This window comes from Lepus europaeus, chromosome 5 (genome assembly GCF_033115175.1).
Source record: "Lepus europaeus isolate LE1 chromosome 5, mLepTim1.pri, whole genome shotgun sequence".
Classification (NCBI taxonomy): Eukaryota; Metazoa; Chordata; class Mammalia; order Lagomorpha; family Leporidae; genus Lepus; species Lepus europaeus.
In genome coordinates, this window is record NC_084831.1 from 44,657,030 (window position 1) to 44,682,769 (window position 25,740).

A 25,740-nucleotide genomic window follows, 5' to 3' on the forward strand; every position below is an offset into this window, starting at 1 on the left:
TAGAGTTACAGACAGTGAGAGGGAGAGACAGAGAGAAAGGTCTTCCATCCGCTGGTTCACTCCCCAAATGGCTGCAACGGCCAGAGCTGCGCCGATCTGAAGCCAGGAGCCAGGTGCTTCCTCTCGGTCTCCCATATGGGTGCAGGGACCCAAGGACTTGGGCCATCTTCTACTGCTTTCCCAGGCCACAGCAGAGAGCTGGATTGGAAGTGGAGCAGCTGAGACTAGAACTGGCACCCATATGGGATGCTGGCGCTGCAGGTGGAGGATTAACCTACTGCGCCAAGGCGCCGGCCCCAACACTTAACTAAGCCTCAACCCAGTGGGGGCTCAAACACAAGCTTGCTCATTTGCAACAACCATTTGCAAAGCTCTTCCTGTGTATCAGCTTCTTGTAGCTCCTCAACTCTGGAACAGGCAATTACCCCACTTAACACGGAGAAGGTGGGTAGGTGGAGGCAAGAGGTGTGGTGCTTAACTAAGGTCAGTTTGTGAATGACAGGACCAGAGCCAGCTGAGTCCTCGGTCAGTGCGCTTTCCATTGTTTGTCTAGCTTTCCAGTGATTGCTTTATTTTATTGATTTATTTTAGTTATTTGAAAGGCAGAAGGACAGAAAGGGAAGGAGGAAGAGGGGGAGGGAGAGGGATGGAGGGAAGAAGAGAGAGCGCGCGAGCAAGCTTCCATCCCCTGGTTCACTCCTCAAGTGGCCTTAAAACCTGGGGCTGGGCCAGGCTGAAGCCAGGAGCCAGGACCTCCACCCGGCTCTCCCACACGGATGGTAGGAACCCGAGGACTTGAGCCATCATTTGCTGCTTCCAGGGGCATTGGCAGGGAGCTGGTTTGGAAGCGGAGTGTCTGAGACACACACCAACACTTCACACCGGATGCGGTGTCCCAAGTGGCAGCTTAATGCACGTTAAGGCCTCCACGACCGCCCCTCCAGTAACTGTATTTCAAAGCAGCTGCTTCCTGGGTCAGGAGAACGGAACTTCCTAAGTTGATCGCTGCCGCTCCTCATCCTGAAGCACTCATGCGAGGAGCTGCTCTCTGGGAAGTCCCAGGCTTCCTCCAGGGGCTGCTGAGCAGGTCAGGCCGCCACAGTCCTAGCACAGACTGAAGTTCCTGCTTCCCACTGTAAGTCATGGCACCACGTGCGGTCTGCCTGTTTCTCAGCCCCGCCCTCTGTTACTGTGGTCTCATGAAGACCACTGCACGGCTGCTGCTGGACTGGGAAAGTGTGCCCCGTGATTCGAACGTCCGACCCCTCCAGAACTCATACTGCAGATTCCTGCTTCTCTCCGAGCACTGCCAGGACCCCCAGGCTGAGGCCTGTAAATGCCACGTGGAGAGCCAAACCCCACTTTCGTGATGTCTGTCTCACATGCCGTACAGTAAGTGCAGCATCCGGCTGTTAGCGTACTGGCATTTATACAGCCATCAGCATGATCCAGTCTGGTACATTTGCATTCCAGATAGAAACCTTGTTCCCATTAACAGTCACCCCTTCCTCCCACCCTGCCCCACAACTCTCCTCGCCTTAGTAATCGCTGACCTCTCGATCGTCTCCAATTCCAGCCATTTCGTATCAATGGAATCATACAGTCGGTGGCCTCTGGAGACTGATTTCTTCCCCTGGACATAGTGTTCTCAAGGTTTATTTGTGTTCTAGCCTGCGTCAGTCCTTCAGTCCTCTTCATAGCCAAGCCGTGTTCTATACGGATTACCGTTCATCAGATGATGGCCAACTGGGTCGCTAACGGTCTCTGGTTTCCATGAGCATTTGTGAGTGAGTTTTTGTGTGGGCATGTTTTCCTTTTCTTGAGTACACACTGAGGAGCGGAATGGCTGGGCCAGGTGGTACCTGTTTAATTATGTCAGTACCCTGGCTGTTGTACCATTTGACGCTGCCACCAGCAAAGCGTGCAGGTCCTAGTTTTCCCACATGCCCGCCAGCACTCGTGATCTGTCATTCTTGGGATGCCATTTTGATGGGTGGGAAATGGTGTCTTCCTGTGGCTTTGATTAGCCTGTTTTAAGTTAGGCCATCTTAAGATCCTCTCTTACTCTGTTTTGTGCGACAGTCTAACAGAATACCTAGAGTTGGGTAATTTATAATGAGAAACCCGTTACTCAAGGTGATGCCGGCAACCCTGGGTCTTGTGTGTTCACCTGGCAGAAGATGGGAGGGGGGTGGCTGACCTCCCCCTTAGGGCACCAGTCCCACCCAGGAGGGTGGAGCCCTCATCCCCTCCTAAGGGTCCCACCTCTTAATGCTTTCACAACAGAGATTAAATTTCAGTATGAGTTCTGGAGGGGTCGGATGTTCGAATCACGGGGCACACTTTCCCAGTCCAGCAGCAGCCGTGCAGTGGTCTTCATGAGACCACAGTAACAGGAAAAGGGCGGGGCTGAGGAATAGGCAGACCGCACGTGGTGTCATGACTTACAGTGGGACGCAGGAACTTCAGTCTGTGCTAGGACTGTAGCCGGCCTGACACAGGAGTCAGCACTTCTAGCTGTTGAGGTTCGCGTCCTGCGGCCATGAAGAGTAAGGCACATGGACAAAGAAACGTGATCAGAGAGGCCAGGGTCACTGAAGCAAAGCAAAGCTCCCGCAGTGGGAGGGCTCCCCGAGAGGGCTGCTCTGAGGGGACGGTGTCCAAGGGTTCGTATGCTTTGGGCAATGAGGTTTATGTTTAAACATGTTGTTTAGTCACCGATGGCCTCACTGCTGGGGCATCACTACCTGGAGGTAGACAGGTCCGGCTGTGACCGCCTGCTGGTCTGTTTCCAGTTTCTCTATCTTGTTTGTGAGTGCTGGGGGCAGTTTGTTCCGGGCATATCCCTCCAACACCAGGTTTGAGTTCCCTGAGCCCGTGTCCCTGACTGTCTGCTTAGGATTACATCATAGCTGGCTCCTGTCTCTAGCAGCATGAAAACATGGTGATGTACAAAGAAGGCCTGAAAAGGAATGGGGGGAGGGGCCGCGCTGTGGTGTAGGGGGTAAAGCTGCCACCTGCAGTGCTGTCATCCCATATGGGTGCTGGTTGGAGTCCCGGCTGCTCCACTTCCGATCCAGCCTAGGAAAGCAGTGGAGGATGGCCCAAGTCCTTGGGCTCCTGCACCTGCGTGGGAAACCCAGAAGCTCCTGGCTCCTGGCTTTGGATAAGTCCAGCTCCAGCCATTGTGGCCATCTGGGGAGTCAACCAGCCAATGGAAAACACCCCCCACCTCTGCTTCTCTGTAACTTTGCCTTTCAAATAAAATAAAATAAATCTTTTTCAAAAAAGAAAGAAATGGGAGGGGGGAACACATCTGTGTTAAGGACCTGTGGTACTAGAGCTTATAACAATTTTTTTGTTTTATTAATATAATGCTGTTTGATCCATACCCAGTCAAGAGGCAAAGAAGAAAGGAAAGAATTCACGTTGGCAGCCCCTCACCCGCACAGCCTGCCCTCGTTCCTGGCTCTGAGCCCGGCATACACCGTCCCCTGTGCTTGGAATGCCCTCGGCCCTGGCACAAACTCTGACAAATTCCTCCTTCCTTGTTCCTTTGGGTGTTGCTCAAATACGCCCACCCGTGGGGTCTCCCCCATGGGAAGCCTGGGTCACACAGGCCTCCCTCCTCCTGCGTGGGCTTCTGCTATAGCCAGCAAGGGCCCTGACGTGTGGCGGGGCATCCTGGGGACTGTGTGGTTCCCTCAGGTGTCCACATCTTCCCAAGGTGACTTTGTGGGGCCTCCAGTGAGAGCTCCTCCATCCCCAACTGGCCACCTGCCTCTAGTGGTGACCCCTCGCTCCAGTCCTCTCCTCTATGGTCAAGTCCAGTCCCAGCCCTGCTTAGAATCCTTCAGTGGTTTCCCTCCCTCCCTCCTTCCTTCCTTCTTCCCTCCTTCAGTGGTTCCCTCCCTCCCTCCCTTACTTCTTAAACATTTATTTATTTGGAAGATAGAATTGCAGAGAGGGAGGGAGACAGAGAGATTGTCCATCCACTGGTTCACTTCCCAAATGGCCGTGACAGCCAGGGCTGGGCCAGGCCAAAGTCAGGAACCAGGAATTGCATCCCAGTCTCCCGCTGCTTTCCTGGGGGTGGGAGGCAGTAGCAGGGAGCTGGATGGGAAGTGGAGCAGCTGGGCCTGGAACTGGCGCTCATTTGGGATGCGCCAAGCCAGAGGCAGCGGCTGCCTTCAGTAGTTTGCTATCACCCTGGAAAAAAAGTCAGTACTCCTTGCTGTGACGGTTGAGGCCTTGAGGGAGCTGCCCTGCTGTCTGCTTTTTTTCAGCCTCTTCACCCCTTCCACTTCCTCCGGAGCTTTGGAGCTTGGCTCAGCCACCTGGCGCAGGGGGACTCCCTGCTAATTGCAGGGTCCCTGCTCCTCCTGGGGATGCCCAGGGCGACGTGAACCGACCATTAGCAAGCCCTTGTCGGTTTCTACAGCTGTCTCCATTGCTAGTCCGTGGGGAGCACACAGCGGAGCTCCTGAGAGAGAATGACCACCCGAAGCCCTGCCTTGTGATCCTCTATCCGCCTGAGCAAGCGCCGGGTAGGCAGAGGCATTTCTCATGCAGTTCAGTGTCCGTAGCAGCGTGGTACCCTGAAGTGCAGTGTGGTGACCACCGGCCGGCGGCAGGGGACGCCCCGGGCTTCTGCAGCGTGTGCCTCTTCGAGCTGACACCCGCCAAGCCGGCCGGGCAGACAGGAGCCAGCGGCAGCCACACATCCTCCGGGAGCAGCTGACTCCAGGTTCACCGTCCCTTGCAGTTCTATTAGAACATCGTGCAGGAGAATCCAAGAGAAAATGAACTCTGGCTTTTGTACTGACCAGCCTTGGCCAGTTCAGCTTCCTGTATCTGTCTGCAGGAGTCATTCATTTGAAAGTCAGAGTTACACAGAGAGAAGAGGCAGAGAGAGAGAGAGAGAGAGAGAGAGAGAGAGAGAGAGAGGTCTTACTTCTGGTTCACTCCCCAGTTGGTCGCGACGGCCGGACCTACGCCCATCCGAAGCCAGGAACCAGGAGCTTCCTCCAGGCCTCCCCTGTGAGTACAGGGGCCCAAGGACTTGGACCATTTTCCATTGCTTTCCCAGGCCATAGCAGGGAGCTGGATTGAAAGAGGAGCAGCAGTGTATTGAACCGGCATCCATATGGGATGCCTGCGCTTCAGGCCAGGGTATTAACCTGCTGCGCCACAGTGCCAGCCCCAGGAGTGATTCTTTTTTAGTAAGTGTTTTGTTTTTTTCTTTCTTAAAAAATAAATTTTACTTAGTTTTTTTTTTTTTTTTTTTTAACTTGTTTGAAAGGCAGAGTTGCAGAGACACAGAGAGAGAGAGAGATCTTTCATCGCTGGTTCACGCCCTAAATGGCTCCAATAGCCTGTTTCCCACGTGGGTGCAGAGACCCAAGTACTTGGGTCCCCATCCTCCGCTGCTTTCCCAGGCGACAGCAGAGAGCTGGATTGGAAGTGGAGCAGCCGGGACAGAATCCGGCACCCCGGCCAGGACTAGAACCTGGGGTGCCGGCGCCACAGGCAGAGGATTAGCCTAGTGAGCCGCAGCACCGGTCCCTGTCGCTCTTTCAAATCAATCTTTTTTTCAGAAAGAAAGGGAAAAGTACAGTTGATTTTCATACACCAATTTTAAATCCTGCACCTGTTCTTTCAGACCCAGTGAAAAATCTTAGCACACACATGAGCTGTTTCTTTTTTTCAAACCGTTTACCTTACCCTCTTCTTCCTGTCTTGTACTGGGTATGAACAGAAACGGTGATCAAGGGCATCTTCAGCTCACCTGACCTTGAGTGGAATACTCCATTTTTTTTTTTTTTTTTTTTCTTTTTGGACAGGCAGAGTTAGTGAGAGAGACAGAAAGGTCTTCCTTTCTGTTGGTTTACCCCCCCAAATGGCCACTACAGCCGGCGCACTGCAGCCGGTGCTCTGCGCCAGATCCAAAGCCAGGAGCCAGGTGCTTCCTTCCGGTCTCCCATGGGGTGCAGGGCCCAAGCTCTTGGGCCATCCTCCACTGCCTTCCCGGGCCACGAACCCGGGGTGCTGGCACTGCAGGCAGAGGATTAGCCAAGTGAGCCGCGGTGCCGGCCCACTCCACACATTTCATCACATATTAAACGTGGCATTTGCTCTAGGTTTTCTGTAAATATCCTTTGTGAGCTGAATAGTTTTGTTTTAGTCCTAGTTTGCTAGAACTCTTTGGTTTGTTGCTAAATAGATATTGAATGTTATTGTTTCTACATCTATTGACATAAATCAACTTTTTTCCTTTAATCTGTTAATGACTTGTAAAGAAAACCTTCAGATCCCATTAGTATTTTATGAACTTCACACACACTGGGTTCCGGCCAGGCAGTGTGCAGACCCCGTGAGTGGGGGGCTGGCTGACCTGCTGGCTGATGAAGGCTGAAGCAGCCGAGCCCTGTTAGGTCAGAAAAGAGCTCTGGGGGCTAAAAACGCTTGGGACCTTGAGGAAACCCAACACGGCCGCCAGACTAGAAAGGGGACAAGGTAAGGATCTCTTTACCACCCGACCCGGGCAGCTTTGTCAGAGATTGGAGGATCGCATTGACTGGGAGGGGTAGATCCTTTCCTACTCCCCAAAAGTGGGGAATAAAGACACTAATTTGTACTTCCAAAGAATTTCCAGGCTCTAGCAGAATACTGGAGAAATAACGTCTCTGCTTACAGGTTTTCTAAATGGGTTCACTAGTGTTGAACGCAAGAGTCCCCTTAAGACCTGGCTAGGCAATGAACAACTCTTCACGGTGTGGGACTGCCACTCAGAGAACCAGGCCACTAAGACTTAAAATGGCCACAACTGCTGTTTTCCCAGCTCCAAATGGCTGTTAGGGGCAGAACACAAGGGGACAAACCAGGAGGAGGAGCTACAGGGAGCCTGATGGGCACCCAGTGCCTGATCACATCGAGAGCAGGCACCTGGCGACCAAGCAGGACTTCTGCAGAGCAGATGCACGCCAGGGGCAGGCTGGTGCCTCCAAAATCCCCTCTACCTCTGGAACATGCAATGACCTGAGACAACAGATGCCTGGGCTCATTTGAGGGCCAACCTGGTCAATGCAGTGCTTGACTGCTGGGCACATTCTGCAAGCTGCCCACCCTTTGGGCCGCTGGCTTTGATACCTTTGATCGTCTGGGTTGCCAGGCTGCTCCCCAACAGCTGGAGTCCTTAGTAGTTGTGTGCTCCTTCATATTTTGCAAATTGGAACAAGCATAGGATTGTCAATGGCGGGAAGGTTCCAGGAAGCAAAGACTTCCAGTATGAAATCAAATCTGAGGAGGGAGCGGTCGCGCCTGACTCTCCCTTCATGTGCCAGGGTGGCATGAACAGGAGCTTTATTGGTGAGCCGTGGAAGCTCCGACAGAGCCGAACATGCAGACTCTGAGGGCCGGGTACAGCTGCCGGAATACGAGGGGACGGGACCAGCCTCAGTGGGCTCTGCTGCTGGGGCACTTTGTCTCTTCCTAGCTCTGAAGGTAGGGATGCAGGGAGAGGGCTCAGCACTTCAGAAACTGATGGGTGACCTCGTAGATTCCCACACTCTCCTGAGCTTTTTCATCATAGTCGGTCCAGTCCTGTGAAAGGAAACGGCAGTGTTAGCCTCACAGGGCAGAATGGGACAGCTCGGAGGGCTTGGACACAGAAGATCCAGCTCAGGCTGACTCATTCATGAACGTGTAGAATCTCTGCTATGTGTTAACATGATCTGGCGCCAGAACTCATGCAGGACTTTCCACCCCGCAGTCCTAAGTTAATGGTGCTGAGAGGGTGGCAACTTAATCCAATGATAGTGTTTAGGAGGTGGGCCTAGTGGGAGGCCCTCAGGCCAATGGGACGTGCCCTTGGAAGGTGGTTCTCACAAGAGGTGTGGCTCTCAAGGCTGAGTCGGGGCCAGCTTCTCTCTCTGCTTCCAAGCTTACCACGTGCCCCTGCTTCTGCATCTCTTCCACTACTGCCACCCATCACCCACATCAAAGGCCAAACCAATATGGCTGCCCGATCACGGACTTGAGCCTCTAAAACTGTGAGCTAAGTAAACCTTTTCCCTGTGTAAAATGTGCTTCCCTCAGGTATTTTGTTGTAGTAATGAAGAGCTGAGTAATACAACCCTGGACAGAGCTGGATGGCTCAGGCCAGAATTCCAGCTCCCTCAGCTACATCACGGTGAGCAAGTCACTTCACATACTGAATGCTCAAAGAATCAATGAAGGAACACTTGTAAGAAGCCCTGAGCAGTGCCCGGTACACACAGGAGCCAGTGAATGCCAGCCCTGTGGGTATTGGGTGCTGTGCAGTCACTGAAGTTGTGTCCTTTCCTTCAAGGGCTGGACACAAGTCCTGTCTGCCTGCGGGTAGTAGACACGCTCAGGAGTACAGATGATAGAATCCTGAGTTAGTGAGTAAGGAACCAGTGCCCCCAGGGGAAACATGCAGTTAGTTTTCTCTAAGTCTCTGGCCACATTTTCATCAACCAATCAATAAACAACCTTGATTTATGTGTGCTTTTCTATTTAAACACACTTTTTAAAAACCTGTTGTTGAGTCATTAACACTGAACTCATGGCCAAAAGCACAGTAACTCATGCCCGGACAAAGTTTACCTAACACAGCTCTCGGTAAGGCACATCACAGCCTATCTACAGGTGAGAACATGAGACAGCACTTCCGACACTACGCCTGTGGCCATTTAAATGGCACAGTCACCAACACAAAGCACGGAACTACAGATTTTCCTTGATGAGGCCTGTTCACCAAAGGTGCCCCACAGCACCCTGCAAGGTTCCCGCGTCTCGCACCTTCTCCTGCAGATTAATGTCACTGAAGACTGTCCCCGACTCCACACCTTCCGCAGCAAACCCAGCCTGCAGGGCACAGGAAGGCAGCAGTCAGTCTGGGGAAAGGAGGCCCTGTGCTGGCCTGTGAGGCTGACCAGGAAGCTGGCTCTCCTAACACCTTTGCAACAGAGAATGGAAACGCAGTGTGGGCGGCTGCTCTGGACTAACTGCTGAGCTTCCAGGACCTGGCAGCTGCCTCGGGACTGAGCGGTTCCTCCAAATCAGGCGTGGACCACAGGCAGGTGGCACGCAGTAAACCCTTCCACTACCCTTGGCATGTCACTGCCCTCTGGACCTGGGGCTGATATTACCGTCTCTTCTGTCTACCTTGCAGATCCGTGGAAGCGAAAATACGGTACAAATACGGGGAGATGAGCACTAGCTCCAGGGTCAGAGACCTGGGTTCAAACTGCAGTTCTACTGCTCACTAACTGTATGACCATGGGCAAGTCTGAGACCCTCTGAAGTTCCTTCCTTACCCTCAGCCCGGGATAACGTCACAGGGGGCCTGTGAGGATTAAATGAAGTAGACTAAAGGGGTGGGCGTGGTGCCCAGCTTACAACAGGCCCTGAAGGAGTGATGATTACTGTTTTTAGAAAGGAGGCTTTGTCCATGGTCTTTGTAGGAAGCAAAGTCTGCTGCCACATCACACGGTCACCCTCCAAAGACAGGTTCCCCAGAAAGACACACACACCTGGGGCTGGAAATCGACTGGCTCGAGGCCCCGGCATTCAAATTCTACTATTGTCTTGAACTTTTCATTGTCTTCAGCCTAGAAAAGAAGTACCTTGAGGAGTCAGGCCCAGATGACCCTCAGCCCGTCCTTCTGCCAAGTGGGGCCACACTGCCGCCTTGTGCCCAAGGTGGGACCCAGGAACAACTCACTGCCTTCTAAATGAAATCTGCCTGGGGCACCGCTCCCCACGAGACCTTCTGAACACTGGCTGGGACTCTGTGTTGCGGGGATTAAAGCCACCACTTGGGATGCTGACATCCCATCAGAGCGCCTGGGTTTGAGTCCTGACTCTCCTTCTGATCTGGTTCCCTGCAAATGTATACCCTAGAAGGCAGCAGGTGATGGCTCAAGTGCGTGAATTCCTGCCGCCCCTATGAGAAACTCAGACGGAGTTCCAGCCTCCTGGCATCAGCCTTACCCAGCCCTGCCTGTTCCAAGTATCTTGGGAATGAACCAGTAGATGGAAGATCTCTCTTTCTCTTTCAAATATATAAAAATAACTAAAAAAGTGTTTTAAATATTATTTATTCTTTTGAAAAGTAGAATTGCAGAAAGGCAAAGGCACAGAGAGAGAGGTCTTCCATCCGCTAGTTCACTCCCCAGATGGCTACAACAGCTGGAGCTGTGCCAATCTGAAACGAGGAGCCAAGAGCTTCCTCTGGGTCTCCCAAGTGGGTGCAGGGGCCCAAGGATTTGGGCCATCTTTTGCTGTTTTCCCAAGCCATAGCAGAGAGCTGGATTGGAAATGGAGCAGCTGGGACTTGAACTGGTGCCCATATGGGATGCTGGCACTGCAGGTAGCAGCTTTACCCACTATGCCACAGTGCCGGCCCCAGTAAAATTTTTAACAGTGCAGATTCCTAGGTCCTGCCCCAGAACCCAGGAACCAGCTGCATTATTTAAATTAAAAAAAAAAAAAATAGATTCTGGGGTCAGCTTGCTTGAATGCAATGCTAGGCTCTGCCTCTCTTCCTCTGTGCCTAAGATTCCTAAGTTGTTTTTTCCCTACCAAGTGCTCAGTATGTGGTGATTTAGTGACCAATTAAGTGACAGAGATAAGCACATGAGTGAATGTTCTACGATGGGTCACTCTGATGCAGCCATAACTAGAACCCAGGCCTCCTAGCTCCCAGCTGAAACTGAATCCCCCCACGCCTGCCACCGCGGCAGAAACTTACATTGTAAGACTTGATGGTGCTGCTCAAAATCTCTGAAACAAAAAGGAGACAAAGGTGACTCGGGACACACTCAGCCCCACACAGGTGTCCAGCGTGGCTTTAGGAAAGAGACGGCTGCCTGGGTGGTAACATGAGCCCGTCTTCAGTCTGGTACCGGGAGCCAGGGCCAGCCTGGCAGACAGCACTCGTGGCTTGACCTACCGATGGAGTTTTCCCGCGCACACAGCTTGCACTTCTGGACCATAGAGGCGCTGCCACGGCCTCCCTTTAGGGCCACAGTGTCCTGGTGAGGAGCAAACAGAAATTCTACTCACCAATCAGATGCAAGGATCCTGATGCGATCCCGTCCCACCACTTAATACCCAGTTGAGGAGACCAAGACTCGGACAGGGAGTGACTGGCCAGGACAAGCATCCTGAGGAGGCTCTGGAGAGTGAGCCAAGGGCTTCCCCTTCATCTGGAGCTCTGCCTCATACCCCAGGGATGCCTGTGTGTCCCCAGGACTGCTCACATGGGTGCCTGCCCTCCCGAACCACACGAAGCGCGGGGCGAGGGACACAGATTAGGGCCAGTTTCCCCATATCCCTGGCAATGGGTGTGTGTTTATAGATGGCTGGAGGTTGGGGGAGAGGGGAGTTACCATCTGCCGGATGTATTGCCACTTCTCTGAAATCTCACCACAGTTGCCACATTTCATCTTGGAGGGAGAGAAAGGATTAGTAAAACAGCTGGCTCAGGTGGGCAGACACTGAGGGAAGGGTAAGGACAGTGAGAAGCAGGTGGGCTCGCAGCCTACCTTGCTGGCCACCTCACTTCATTCTCATAGTCAGTCCCCACAAAGACATAAACAGACCTGGCTCTGCCAAAGAACATCAGCTCATGCTGACATGCCCACCCTCTCACTGGCCACGGGTTCCAAGCTTGGGAATGGGTCTAACAGGTCGCCACCCACTCCGTGTGGTTAGGAGCTTCTTGTCAATTCTGATAGGCCCTGTAGATGCCTAGTTTAAGCATTTATTACTTTTTTAAAAAAAAAAATTTTTAAATTTATTTGACAGGTAGAGTTATAGACAGAGAGAAAGGTCTTCCCTCCATTGGTTCACTCCCCAAGTGGCCACTATGGCCGGAGCTGCTCTGATCCGAAGCCAGGAGCCAGATGCTTCCTCCTGGTCTCCCATGCGGGTGCAGCGGCCCAAGCACTTGGGCCATCCTCCACTGCCTTCCCGGGCCACAGCAGAGAGCTGGCCTGGAAGAGGAGCAACCAGAACTAGAACTGGTGCACATATGGGATGCCAGCGCCACAGGCGGAGGAATAACCAAAGGAGCCACGGCACTGGCCATTATTAATTACTGTTTTTACTACATCAGTTTTTAAAAAGATTTATGTACTTATTTGAAAGGCAGAGAGACAGAAAGGGGTAAAGACAGAATGAGAAAGAGGTCTGATCGCTGGTTTACCCCTCAAATGGCTGCAATAGCCAGGTCTGGGCCAGGAGCCAGGAACTCCATCCCAGTCTCCCACATGGGTGGCAGGGCCCACGCACTTGGGTCATCCTCTGGCACATGAACAGGAAGCTGGATCGGAAGTGAAGCAGCAGGACTTGGACTGGCACTCCTGCATGGGATGCCAGCATCACGGCAGTGCCTTAACCCACTGCGCCACAAGGCTAGCGCCCTTGTTACCTTTCTGTCACTAGACTCTCTGCTTCTTTCAGTCAAAGATCGCTGGTTCCCCGAGAAGCCCTGGAATGAGTATCTGGAGACACGCGGTCAGCAGTGACTGCCCGGAAGGCACAGCTTTTTACCGGCACAGCCGGCTGCTGGGGTTTAGACGAGCAGGAAGACAGAGCAGACGCTCTGGGATCTGGGATGGCGACAGCCTTCAGACCGGGTCAGAAAACGATCTCTGTAGCCCACGCCACGAGGGAACCAGACAGTGTGATGCGGCGAAATAAGGGTGCATCACGCATAAAATCCGACTAGGAGAAATTCTTCACCCTACCAATCAATCACAAGCTCCCTTCAAGGCCCATTTTCTTTAGTGTCTGATTATTGACGATAAAATACCTAACAGACGAAAATGTCACTGAGGAGCTAAAGAGCAGCCAGTGGGGCGGACCTGGGCACGCGGCTAAGCGGCAGCTCCCGATGCCTGGGTTCCAGGCTCAGCTCCACTTCCGATCCCGCTGCTCGCCAGTGCACACCCCGGGAGGCTCAACGACTTGGGTCCCCGGGACACTGGGACGGAGCTCCCGGCTTAGTCTGGCCCAGCCCTGGCGCCAACTAACGGGTAGAAGATCTGTGTCTCGTCTTTTAAATAAAAACAATTAAAATTTAAAAAATAAAGATCAGCAAACTTTAAAGAGCAAATACAGAACCCTAACCACAACAAAACCGAAACTTCAAGTCTGTGAATACGCCACATTTCTGCTGCCCCGCCGCACCTTGAGGTACCACCGGAAGTCCTCGCCCACGGGCCGGAGGTTGGTGACATTCTCCAGCGTGGCTTTGAGCTGCAGCGCGATCTTCTGAGGAGACGCACGGCGGCGCGTCAGCCGCGCCTGCGCAGCCCCCGCGGCCCGGCCCCGCCCCCGCGGCTCGCGCTCGGCCGCCCGCTCCTTCCGCGCGAGCCCACTGCGCCCCCTCCCTTAGCGCGAGCCCCGGCCTCCCAGGCGCTCGTCACCTCCCGCCCCGGGGCCCCACGGCGGGTCGCCGCCTCCTCACCCCCATGGCGGCCCGCCTCAGCCCCGCGCTGGTTGCGGCCGCTGCTTTCCGACCCGTCGTAAAGACGGCGCCGGCTGCGCATCCTCGGGGCGGGGCTCCTGGGTGGGCGGGCCCCGCGGGCGGCGGGCGCAGCAGCTCCGGGCTGCAGGTGGACTGACATCTGTGGCGCCCGGCAACCTGTGCTCGGACCCTCTGAAGCCGGCTCCAGAGAGCGTGCTAACGCCGATTTTGAGCCAGAACTAGGTGATGAGACGGCCCCTGTCCTTCCATCTGCGGCTTCACTCCCCTAGATGGCCGCAACGGTCAGGGCTGGGCCTCCAGGGGCTTCTTCCGGGTCTCCCACGCGGGTGCAGGGATCACCCTCCGCTGCCTTTCCCAGGCCCATTAGCAGTGGGGATCTGGATCGGAAGTGGAGCAGTTGGGGAAACGGTGCCCATATGGGATGGGGGCCCCACCTGTGGAGGCTTTACCTGCTAGGTCACAGCCCCCGCCCACTTCTCAGACACTATTGCTTACCTTTGTCTACTGCAGCCTCCCAGATTAGGCGATAGTGTTTATTTCTAAATTGTTTGGAAGGCAGAGAGAAACAGATCTTCCAACCACTGGTTCATTCTCCACATGCCTATAACAGCTGAGGCTGGGCCAGGCCACCCCTAGGAACCAGGAACCCAACCCCAGTCTCCTACATGGCTGGTAGGAACCCAAGGACTTGAGCTGTCACTGGCGGCCTCCCAGAGCGTGTTTCACCAGGAAGCTGGAGTTGGGCGCCTGGCAGGACATGAACCCAGGCGCCTGGATATGGGATGCAGGCGTTCCAAGCATCCTCTTAGCCCCTATGCTGAATGCCCTTGCCCATGGTGTCCTTTGAAAAACGGCTCCTTCCTGTTTTCCCAGGAGACTTTCCAGGCCTCTCTCTCGCAGGGTTGCCTGTGTTCACCCTAAAACTGGACACTCACTCCCCTTCTGCTGCCTTTTCTGAGCTCTCACCTGGCTTATCCTACGCTAAATTTACTGAGTCCTTTTTTCACCTGTCTTCTAGCCCAGAGAACATGGGAGACCCTGCAGGAGCTGTGGGCAATAGAACTCATCTGAAGCTCTTATAATCTGAGGGACTATCATTGCTTTGAATTTTTTTTTTTTTTTAAGATTTTATTATTTGAGAGGTAGAGTTACAGACAGTAAGAGGGCGAGAGAGAGAGAAAGGTCTTCCCTCTGTTGATTCACTTCCCAGATGGCCACAATGGCCGGAGCTGTGCCGATCCAAAAGCAGGAGCCAGGTGCCTCTTCCTGGTCTCCCATGTGGGTGCAGGGGCCCAAGCACTTGGGCCATTTTCTACCACTTTCCCAGGCCATAGCAGAGACCCAGATCAGAAGAGGGGCAGCTGGGACTAGAACTGGCAGCCATATGGGATGCTGGCGCCACAGGCAGAGGATTAACCTGTGCCACGGCTGGAGTGTTTTTGATGTTCACCACCAACTGGCATCAGTCAGGAACCCTTGATCTCTCAAATCCCACAGCAGACCCTTAGTTGCCCCATAATTTTTGAAAGAGGCACAGTTTGGTAGAAAAGGCACTGGTCTAAGAGTCACAACCATTCAGACCTTGTCCCAAGCTGTCCTGTCTTTAGGAGTCTGAGTTGAGGCTAATGACCTCCCCGTGGTCAAAGCAGGTTCATGGAGGCCCAGTTCCTGTGAGTGCAATATGCAGTTTAGCAGCAAAAAGTTCACGCAGCGGGGCCTGTGCTGCGGCACAGCAGATTAAGCTGCTGTCTGCAGTGCCAGCATCCCACGAGTGCCAGTGTTGAGTCTCGGCTGCTCATTCTATCTAGCTCCCTGCTAATGCCGGAAAGGCAGCAGAAGATGGCAAGTGCTTGGGTCCCTGCACCCACATGGGAGACCAGGATGGATTTCCAGGCCCAATCCTGGCTGTTGTGGCCATTTTGAGAGTAAACCAGTGGATGGAAGATCTCTTTTTGTGTCTCTCCCTCTCTTTGTAACTCTTCAAGTAAATAAATCTTGGAAAATAAATAAATAAAAGCCACTGGAGAGCAACCTGTTGAACAAATTCTCACAAGTTCCCACACTATCTGTAGTAACTTGCTCTCATTCCTTAATGCTTCAACAACTATTTTACCATGGATATTGGAAACCTTTCCTGGGACCAGGAATTTTTTTTTAAAGATTTATTTAAAGTCAGAGTTACACAGAGATAGAAGAGACAGAGGCGGAGAGGTCTTCCACCCGATGGTTCACTCCCCCAAATGGCCGCAATGGCCGGAGCTCCACCCATCTGAAGCCAGGAGCCAGGAGCTTCCTCTGGGTCTCCCACACGGGTGCAGGGGCCCAAGGTCTTGAGCCATCTTCCACTGCTTGGCCATAGCAGAGAGCTAGATCAGAAGTGGAGCAGCCAGGTCTCGAACTGGTGCCCATATGGGATGCCGCCGCTTTAGGCCAGGGTGTTAATCTGCTGTGCCACAGCACTGGCCCCTGGGACCAGGAATTTTATCCCTTACAATTGTTGAATTATTTCCTCCCCATACTGAAATACAGATGTATATACAGAAGGATAAAAGAACTCCAAACACAACTCTATGTCACAAGTACAAAATCAACTGTACTCCATTAAAATGATCAAATATCCAGTATTCAATTTCCTTAATGGTGATTTTACATTTTTTGAATCATGATTCAAATGGGGTTCAAACCTTGTATTGCTTAATGTGTCTCCTAAATCTTCATAGGTTCCTGCTTCATCTGTTTCTCTTGCAGTTTATACTGAAGGAACCAGACTATTGGCCCTGGAATTTTCTTTGAATGTATTGACTATTTTTTCTTTTAAAAACATGTTTCTGTATTCTCTTATTTTCTGTAAAATATAGTTATATTTACAGTTGATTAGGTATTTTTGCAATACCCACACAGGATGTTAGTGTTTTACAAAGTAATTGAGAATTCACATGTTCAGGTTTTTATAAAATAACAAAAATTATATTTTATCACAGTTGTTAAAGACAATAATTTGTCATTTACTTAAAAAATTGCCCTGATATACACAAAAATTTCTTGATAATGGTCATTAAAAACTACTCCCAACCCCCCCATGTCCACAGCAATATTCCATCTAGATTGGTTTAATCTTGAAGTGCAATCCAATAAGACTGAAGACCAAACACTTCAGGTCCTGGACAAGATAATAAAATACTCGTAAGCCTTCTGGGTCCCTAAAATACAAGAAGAAAAAATGTTTTAAGAACTAAGCAAAGACTTATCAAATAACCCCAAGTATTTATCAACCAAGATGTTCCTTGTAAAGATATTTATATTACAACTTTGAACACTCAAGTGTGTATAAAGAAAAAGGTTATATTAAAATGAAATATTATGAGGTTATTTAAGTATGCTGATTTTAAATGTAGAAATATTTATATCATATTAAATGAAAAAAGCTATTATTAACAGATGGTTGATTTCAATTATATTTTCTGTGATTAAATAAAAGTATATTAATACACTAAAAGGAAATACTTCAAGATACGAACAATGGTTGTCTAAGTGATAAGATTATGGGGGATCTTCCGTTTTTGCATTTCTACTGTCCAGTTTTTCTACAGTGAGCATGGATTACACTTTCACAATTAAGAAAACTGGTTTTATAAAAAAAGATTTATATATTTGAAAGGCAGAGTAATAGAGGAGGGGAGGGAGAAAGAGCAAGTGAGCTACCATCTGCTGATTCCCCAAATGCCAGAATCAGCTGGGGCTGTGCCAGGCCTAAGCTAGGAGCCAGGAACTCCATCCAGGTCTCCCACATGGGTGTTAGGGATTCAAGTACTTGAGCCACCACCTGCTGCCTCCCCAGGTGCATTAGTTGGAAGCTGGATCAGCAGTGGATTGGCCAGACTTGAATCAGGCATTCTGATAGGGTGTCCCAAGCAATGGCTTAACCTGCTGCACCACCACATCCACCCAAGGAAATGTTTTAGTTTTTTTTCTTTTAAAGTAGTACCAGGACCATGAGGCTGAAGATTACTACAGCATTACTGGCTAAGAAGGAGACTATTCAAAGGAAGATGATTGTTCCTAACATTTACTCAAAGTGAGCCAGAATTAAACACAAACCCTCAAAACACAAAGCCAGAGACTGCCAAATTCTAAGGGCACTTTGTATCATACAGATTCATGTTTCAATTGTAATTTGCCTCAGACAACATGAATTTTAATTTTCAGATCTTAAAATATTCTAAGTTTTTGGCCGGCGCCGTGGCTTAACAGGCTAATCCTCCGCCTTGCAGCGCCGGCACACTGGGTTCTAATCCCGGTTGGGGCGTCGGATTCTATCCTGGTTGCCCCTCTTCCAGGCCAGCTCTCTGCTATGGCAGTGGAGGATGGCCCAAGTGCTTGGGCCCTGCACCCGCACGGGAGACCAGGAGAAGCACCTGGCTCCTGGCTTCGGATCAGCGTGATGCGCCGGCCGCAGCAGCCATTGGAGGGTGAACCAACGGCAAAAAGGAAGACCTTTCTCTCTGTCTCTCTCTCTCACTATCTACTCTGCCTGTCAAAAAAAAAAAAAAAATTCTAAGTTTCACCAGCCAATATGCCAGTCTGAATAGTGAACACCAAGAAAGCTGCTCAGACTCAGAGGCTCTGTGTTTTATCCCAAGCACCTGTCTTGGCACACTTCACTTTCTTTTCTGGCTGTTCTGATGTATTATTCAATATGTGTCACTGAGAAGCACTTAGTAGCAATGATCAAATGGAAAACCAAAAGTAATAGAAGCAAGCGTTTAAATATAGTCAGCCTTCCAAATCTGAGTTATGCATCCTTGGGCTCAACCAACTAAGGATTCAAAAAGGTTGTTAGGCCTATGATGGTTGTGCCTATAATGAACATGTACTGATATTCTGGGGGTCATTATTCCCTAAACAAGTGGCATGACAACTCTTTACATAGCATTTACATTATATTAGGTATTATCAGTAATCTAGGAATGATTTCAAGGATACAGTGGGATATACATAGGCTATATGAAAATACTACGCCATTTTATTGAGGGATGTGAGCCCCTGCAGATTTGGTATCAGTGTGGAACCAGTCTCCCATGGATACTGAGGAATGACTTTGGTTTGGAATCCTTTCCTAATGAGGGGGACAAAGCTGCTCACTTCTGTCTTGCATGTACAACGGATCTTCCCATAAAGGTCTTCATTTGGGTAAGGATTTCTTACCGGTCTGCAAAGAACAGACATGACTGAGTGTAAGCATCATGCGCACTTACTTGGACTGATTGACATCAATAAGGGAACCAATTTTCGATGTTGTGAAAGAAATGTGTTCATCACCAATAACGATTTCAAGCTCCTAGAAATATTTAAACAAAAAAATTAAGTTGAGCAGAATTGGATTATTCATCAAGTATCAAGTACGAGGGAGAAGGGTACATTATTTGGCAAATCACACAAACTCTACTACACATGGCCATTTAAACAGGGTCAGTTAACTCTGAGCACTAACCTGTGCTGGATACTAGAAACAGATAAATCCTGGACTAACCCTTGAGAAGCTCATATTCTTACAGGAAGTCATGTCATCAAGGCTCATTTCTGAGATTTGGAATAACTTCGAAGTATTTTGTATATGAGTTTTTATTGTTAATGATGTAGAGTAACGTGGCTATTTGTTTTAAAAATACTTAAGGTACTCACTGCTTTGGGCAACAAGGGATGAAGAAAAATATTCTACACCTTGGGTTTGATCCCACTTGTGCAGAAGAAGGGTACATTATATGGCAAATCACACAAACTCTACTACATACTAGCTGAATGAGCTCAGGTCTCAAATTTCTAAAGTCATGTAAGTTTCACAAACCTAAAGATATCTATGGGGGTACTTACTGTGTGCCAGGCATTGTTCTCATTCCTTGGGACAGATCAGAAACACCAAAAATCTTTGCCCTTGCAGAACTTAAATTTTAGTAAGCCCTACTTATTTTTTCTTCTTTTTTAAAAGAAATATTACAAAGTTAGGTTCACTCCTCACTCTTTTTTTTTAAAAAAAGATTTTATTTATTTGAGAGGTAGAATTACAGACAGACGGAGAGACAGAAAGGTCTTCCATCCGCTGGTTCACTCCCCAAATGGCCACAACACCTGGAGCTAGACTGACCCAAAGCTAGGAGCCAGGAGCTTCTTCCGGGTCTCCCACAAGGGTGCAGGGACCCGAGCACTTGGGCCACCTTCCACTGCTTTCCCAGGCCATAGCAGAGAGCTGGACCGGAAGTGAAGCAGCTGGGACTAGAACTGGTGCTCATATGGGATGCTGCCACTGCAGGTGGAAGCTTAGCTCATTACGCCACAGTGTCAGACCCCTACTCTATTCTTTATGTATCCCCCAAAGCTGGGGTGTATTCTTTCCCCTTGTGTTTTTAAGATTTGGTAAGATTTGGTTTTACACTTATGTTATCTTCATGCAGTTTCCATTCAGTATCATTTTTTGAGATCTATCCATATTGAATTACATAACTCTCGCTCAATCTGCATGGTCGTAGGGCTCTCAAGTAACACACACATGTGCACATGAGTGGGCTCAATGTCACATGCAGAACAGCAAACTTCACCTTATTTCTAAGACTTCTGCATTACAAGTCGTCATTAAAATATTCACCTGCCGGCCCACTCGGTCAGGAGGAGGCCACAAAGCATCATCTTCTTTGGTAATTTCACTGTCATCAATTATTCTCTTCAGTTCCTCCATCACACTTTTATGTACATAAGCCTAAAAACAAGTTAAACGCAGAATTTAGACTGTATTCCTAAGCAGTACTCTGACTCCGATAGTTACTGAAGATAAAAATGACTACTCCTGGTGCATGGGAAGATATCTGTGCGACTCTGGCATGAACGGGTCAGAAATGCCCAATGCCCACACCTCAGTTCCCCATCTGGTTGTTACTGGCTCTCAGCACATCTGCCTGCCCATAAACCTGCTCACATCTGAACCTAAAACAGAAGACTGATCTGTGATTGTCCCCTGCTATGGTCTGAATGTTGATTCTCCTCCAAATTTCATGCTGAAACTTAATCCTCAGTGCAACAGGATTAAGCAACAGGGCCTTTAGGAGGTGACTAGGCCATAATGGCAGAGCTTCAGGGTTGAGTGCCATATAAAAGGACTCAAGGGAACCAGTTGGTCCCCTTTTTGATCTTTTGTCATATGAGGACACAGTACCTGTCCCCTCTGGAGGGCACAGCATGAGGGGACAGTGTGGAAGCACAGACTAGTCTCTCGCCAGCTACTGAACCTACCAGCACCTTGGTCTTAGATCTCAGCCTCCAAAACTGTGTGAAAAAAATTTCTATTGTTTATAAATTAACAATCTTATGTTTTATTACAGAAGCACAACACAGACTAAGATACCCGATACGCTGATACTATAAATGAGGCAACATGCTTCCAAGGAGCAGAGACATGTCTTTTAGAGTGCATATTGCATATGAGCCTGGGTAAAAAAAAAAAAAAAAATTGAGGGTGCTGAGTGTAGATGATCATAAAATCAATTAGTAATTAACTAGAATGAAAACACCCTGCTGCTAAGACATTTTCAAATGAGACAACGTAGAGTACCTTTCATTTCATGAAGCCTTACTGGTGTGGTAGAAATCACAGCAGGAGGAAGCAGATGATTTTACTAAGACAGCTAAGGTTTCAATTCCCGCTGTATCTCTTACTAGCAAGGATGACTTTGAACAAGCTCCCAAATTAATGTCTGGGTCTCCATTTTCTTATTTGTAAAGGGGATAAAATACTTCCTATCACATGGGCTTATAATCAAGGTTCAACAAAATTATGTATGTAAATAAAATACCTAGTGTTATCCATGGCATCTAATATGTATTTGATGGTAAGTAATTTCTCACACTCCCTTTCCCTTTCAAATGCAACTTAAACACTCCCTGTTGAGTACTTCGTGCCAGGGAATATACCAAGCCCTTTAAGCATAACATATTTAGCTCTATGACAGCACTTGGGAGTGGGAGGTCGGTTTTATTATCCCCATTTTTTCAGCTGTAAAAAACAAGACTTAGCAAATTCAGCCAGGGAACTTGCTCAAGGTCATGGTTAGAAAGCACCTTTAGGTTTCAAACCAAGGTATGCCAGACCTTGAATGGTTATCTGTTACTGATTCAGCACCATAAAAGAAAATACAAACTAGAAGATTTTTGAAGTAATCTAGAAGTTGTCTACAGACATGTGTCTACTTTCCTACTCTTTATGTTTCAATACTACTTCTAGAAAGAATAAAAACAATATAAGGAAAAAGCTGGACTGTAGCTAATGAAGGCTCTCACAAGGGTCATACCTCTTTTCTGATCATGACATCATTTTTGTAATTACTGTTGTTGGCGTATCTCAATTTCCCTGTGAAGGGGTAAAAAACAAATTCAGTGCAGAATAAAAACATACAAAACATCCTTAGCCTTCCAACACTATCAGTTATTGCCCAAAATGCATCCAATTTTCTCTGTAGTGTCTACAGATTTACTATTTATACCTCTGGCATTTTAATACTATTCAGTTCTTCACTTTAGCGTATTAAACAGCCTCAAAGCCAAAAGTACAGCTGACACTGAACTACAGTTCTTGCATAAAGTAGCTCAGGTGTGGTAAAAGAACACAGACAGGCTTTTATGAATCTGGCAAATCGCGATTCTGCAGGTCAATGTCCGCAGCTGAAAACAGAGATGGTAATTAATAACGGCCATACTGAGTGGCAAACACGTTGTGGAAATATTCTGAAAACCGTAGGATGCCATTTACATACATTTTCATGTGACTGCAACACTTCCATCTGTTTCTGTGATGTAAAGGTTGTGCCTTAATCACTGAGCACATTTGGCACACAAAGCCCCGCGTGCACGTGTGTACCCGGCAGGCTAGTTTGGGTACAAGGATGGGTCAAAGTCGGGAGGATAACAGGAAATAGAAGACATGATTTTTCTCTTGTAGAAGACACACACGTAAAAAGAGAAAATGCATCCCAACAGCCCCTACACTGTTTCTCTGCCTCAAGACTCTTCCTTTTCTGTTCATTCCCCATCTAACAGACAAGGTGATGTTGTAGCAGATCTGTCTGAGGAGGTGACGCTAATGCTTCAGTACTGTCCATAGCATCCTATGCTTCACTGGTAAAATCCAAACTCCTCAACACGACCTACAGCGAAGTGAGCCCTAGCCTGCCTTTCCAGCCTCGCTCCGGCAAGGATCCTCTCACACAGCTGGACTCAAACTACTCAGCTTCTGCTTGAAACACCCAAGCACTTCATGGTTCGCTGCCTCTGTGCTGTTAATGCCAACCAGAAATGCCTCTGGATCTTGCTGGCCTCCCATCCAACCCCTCTGCATTACCAGACATTCTCCCGCCCCAAGTCACTGCGTGCTGGAAGCCTTCTCTGACGCTCGGGTGGGGTTAAATGCCTCCTCTCTGCTCCCAACCGCTACCACAAAACTTAACACTGTTTTGTCACTGTTTCCCAGCCTTCCTCCCTCATACCTGAGGCCTGTCTGATTCACCTTCGTGCGCCCACTTAATGGAAGTTTTCTGTCGTCTGATTCCTCTTTCTTCAACAGTGCCCTCTGCCCAGATCCTGTCAAGTAGCAAAGCCCAGGTGGTTCTGCCCCCAACACCATCCTACATCCTGCTATCCCCCAGGCCCAACCAACATATCTTGTCCTGACAACTGTAACCATCTCCTCATTCGCTGCCCTGTTTCCAGTCTTGCCCACTCTGCACCCGGGAGCTAGAGTACTTTGTCAAGGGCAGATCACATCTCCTCCCCGCTTAAACCTTGCCAACTGCTTCCTGGGGCATGTAAAAGCCAAACTCTTTGCTGTGGCCTACGAAGACCTACACAGAGTGGCCCCACCTACTTACCTGACATGAGCCACTACTCTCCCAAAGCGCGCTCCCCTACAGCTTCACCTGCAGCATGCCAAGCTAACTCCCGCCCAGTGGCCTTGACGCCTGTTGCTGCCCGAGCGCAGAACGCTCTTCCCGAGCGCGGGCTCGGCTCAGCCATCGCCTCCTCAGAGCCCTCGAACGGCTGTCCTGTCCTAAAGCAGCCCAGCCAGCTACGACTCCAACACTTTATTTTCTAACCACTCACCACCGTGTTTATGACCTCTCTCCCAGCACTAAAACACAAGTTCCAGGAGGGGAAACTTGTGTCTACCTTGGCTGCTGTTTCCCCAGAAAGTGAGATACAGCCTGGCACAGGCGGGCGCTCAACAAACATCTGCTGAATTGAAGCATTCTGGTCAAAGGCGTCACTAAACAGAAGCTCTTATGGGCGGCGCATACAGGAGCGTCCTTTCCTAGTTCCCCGCCCATTCCGGACCCCCGGGCTCCTAACTGTCCTGACCCCGGGCCTAGGCCCCGCTCTTACCGTCGGGTCGGAACTCAAACTCCAGAAACTCGTGGCCGAACTTGCCCTTGTGACCCACGTAGTAGCGCAGGTAAAAGTCACTCTCCATGGCTCGCAAATACCAACCAAGAACGAACTGTGAGAGCAAACCTCACCACCACGGTCGGCATCCGGCACTGACGTTTATACCGGCGCGCGGAAGTGACGCAAAGGCTGCGCCGTCGCTCCCAACTTCGGGCTCCAGACTCCGCTCAGAGGCGGGACACCGATGCCACGCCCCTTTCCCCGGAGGCGGGTCGGGAGGCCACGCCCCTTGCTGGGCGGGGCCAGGAGTGCCACGCTCCTCCTTCTGGACCCGAGAGAGACAGCTTTGCGCCCCGGGGGTTCTTGCTGAGGCGCGAGGCCGTAAGCGGGTGTCTGGGCTTCGACCTTCCTTAAAGACCTCGGGCGGAAAACCCCGCCTGGCTCAGCCTCCATGTAAGGGACACCGGCCTTGGGCGACTCGGACCAGGCTCTGGCCGCCTCTGTACCGAGCGCCGCCGCGAAGGTGTCTGCGTGGGCCGCGACAGAACCTCCCTGTCCGTTCGCGGGACACTTCCCCGGAGCCTGTAACGGAGACGGCCTTTCCCCCGGGCAGCCCGGCCCGCACTCCTTTCTCATTTCTCCCGCTCCCTGCGCTCCCCAGGCCCCGCACTCACCCGGTCATCTTTCCTGACCCCGGCTGGAATCACGTGACTGTAGCCTCTAAAAAATGCTCATGTCTGGGCCCCTCTCCAAACCAAGGGAAATCTAAGGTGTACCTGGCGTTGGTATTTTTTTTTTGGTGAAGCTCCTCAGGTGAGTCAGGCTGGCTGGGGACCACTGCTCTTTTCAGGCCAGAGCGGTGCGCCTCTGTGAAGCCTTTCTGCTTATGGTAGAAACTTGAGTTGAGTGGGCCAAGGGCAGTCAGAACCCTCGTGGAAGCCTGTTTGACTCCCTAAGTTGCAGCCAGGGAGAGGATGGTTCTAGACTGCTGAGATGGCCTGACCCTTGGATCACTGTACTGTTTGGTGAATCATTCTCACCCTTAACATTTTGTTATTTTCTCTCCGAAAAAGCAACTGGAAGAACAGTATTGAGTTGAGGGGAGGGGGACCCCTGGACATGTGGGGGTTAAAATAGTCCCTTGTGTGATAGAGGTTTGCTGTGACTACGTGAACTGATTCAACTTTTCTTTAAAACGAGCACAATAATGTGGAAACAGCAGAAGCGTTGTAAGGATAAGAAACAAGGTCTTGGAAAATACTTTGCAAAGTGCAGATTGCTATAAAACCATAAGGCATTTTTATTACAAAACATTGGATGTGGATAATAACAAGCCCATCTTCCTCTGCTTTCCCAGGAGCTTTAGCAGGGAGCTGGATCTGAAGTAGAGCGGCCAGGACTCACACCAGCACTCTGACATGAAATGCCAGCATCCTAGCATCATAATCTGCCCACAACACTGGGCCCAGAATATTCAATTTTAATGTAAGAGAAACAGTAGTAAGGCTGTAATAAGGTGGAAAGCGATTGTGGCAAAATGGCCTACTGCATTATAAAAAGATCACATTAGGGAGGCTGGCGCTGTGGTATCTGCCTGCAGAGCCGGCATCCCATATGGGTGCTGGTTCAACTCCCGGCTGCTCCACTTCCAGTCCAGCTCCCTGCTAATGGCCTGGGAAAGCAGTGGAAGATGGCCCGAGTGCTTGGGCCCCTGCACTCATGTGGGAGATCGGGAAGAAGCTCCTGGCTCCTGTTTGGCCAATTCCGGCCATTGCAGTCATTTGGGGAATGAACCA

At 50.0% G+C, this 25,740-nt stretch overlaps 2 protein-coding genes across 5 annotated transcripts; both read right to left on the bottom strand.

The window, feature by feature from the left end:
• Positions 1–7,345: 7,345 nt before the first annotated feature.
• CZIB (CXXC motif containing zinc binding protein) lies at positions 7,346–13,584 on the bottom strand. Of its 3 annotated transcripts, XM_062191357.1 has the most exons (8): positions 13,502–13,584; positions 13,222–13,305; positions 11,418–11,474; positions 10,979–11,060; positions 10,778–10,809; positions 9,558–9,635; positions 8,824–8,889; positions 7,346–7,602 (listed from the first exon to the last, which is right to left on the bottom strand). In XM_062191357.1, exons 1-8 carry the CDS (start codon positions 13,505–13,507, stop codon positions 7,525–7,527), a joined length of 483 nt encoding a protein of 160 aa, XP_062047341.1. In that variant the 5' UTR covers positions 13,508–13,584; the 3' UTR covers positions 7,346–7,524. The 3 variants fall into 3 exon arrangements, with proteins under 3 accessions (XP_062047341.1, XP_062047342.1, XP_062047343.1); XM_062191358.1 differs by lacking the exon at positions 8,824–8,889; XM_062191359.1 differs by lacking the exon at positions 13,222–13,305 and having other exon boundaries at positions 13,502–13,543.
• A 1,937-nt stretch (positions 13,585–15,521) lies between these two features.
• On the bottom strand, positions 15,522–24,115 carry MAGOH (mago homolog, exon junction complex subunit). 2 transcript variants are annotated; one of them, XM_062191370.1, is made up of 5 exons: positions 23,729–23,839; positions 21,859–21,917; positions 20,163–20,273; positions 18,778–18,860; positions 15,522–16,722 (listed from the first exon to the last, which is right to left on the bottom strand). In XM_062191370.1, the coding sequence occupies exons 2-5, from the start codon at positions 21,871–21,873 to the stop codon at positions 16,623–16,625; spliced, it is 309 nt and encodes a 102-aa protein (XP_062047354.1). In that variant the 5' UTR covers positions 21,874–21,917; positions 23,729–23,839; the 3' UTR covers positions 15,522–16,622. The 2 variants fall into 2 exon arrangements, with proteins under 2 accessions (XP_062047354.1, XP_062047353.1); XM_062191369.1 differs by lacking the exon at positions 23,729–23,839 and adding an exon at positions 23,942–24,115 and having other exon boundaries at positions 15,675–16,722.
• Positions 24,116–25,740: the final 1,625 nt, after the last annotated feature.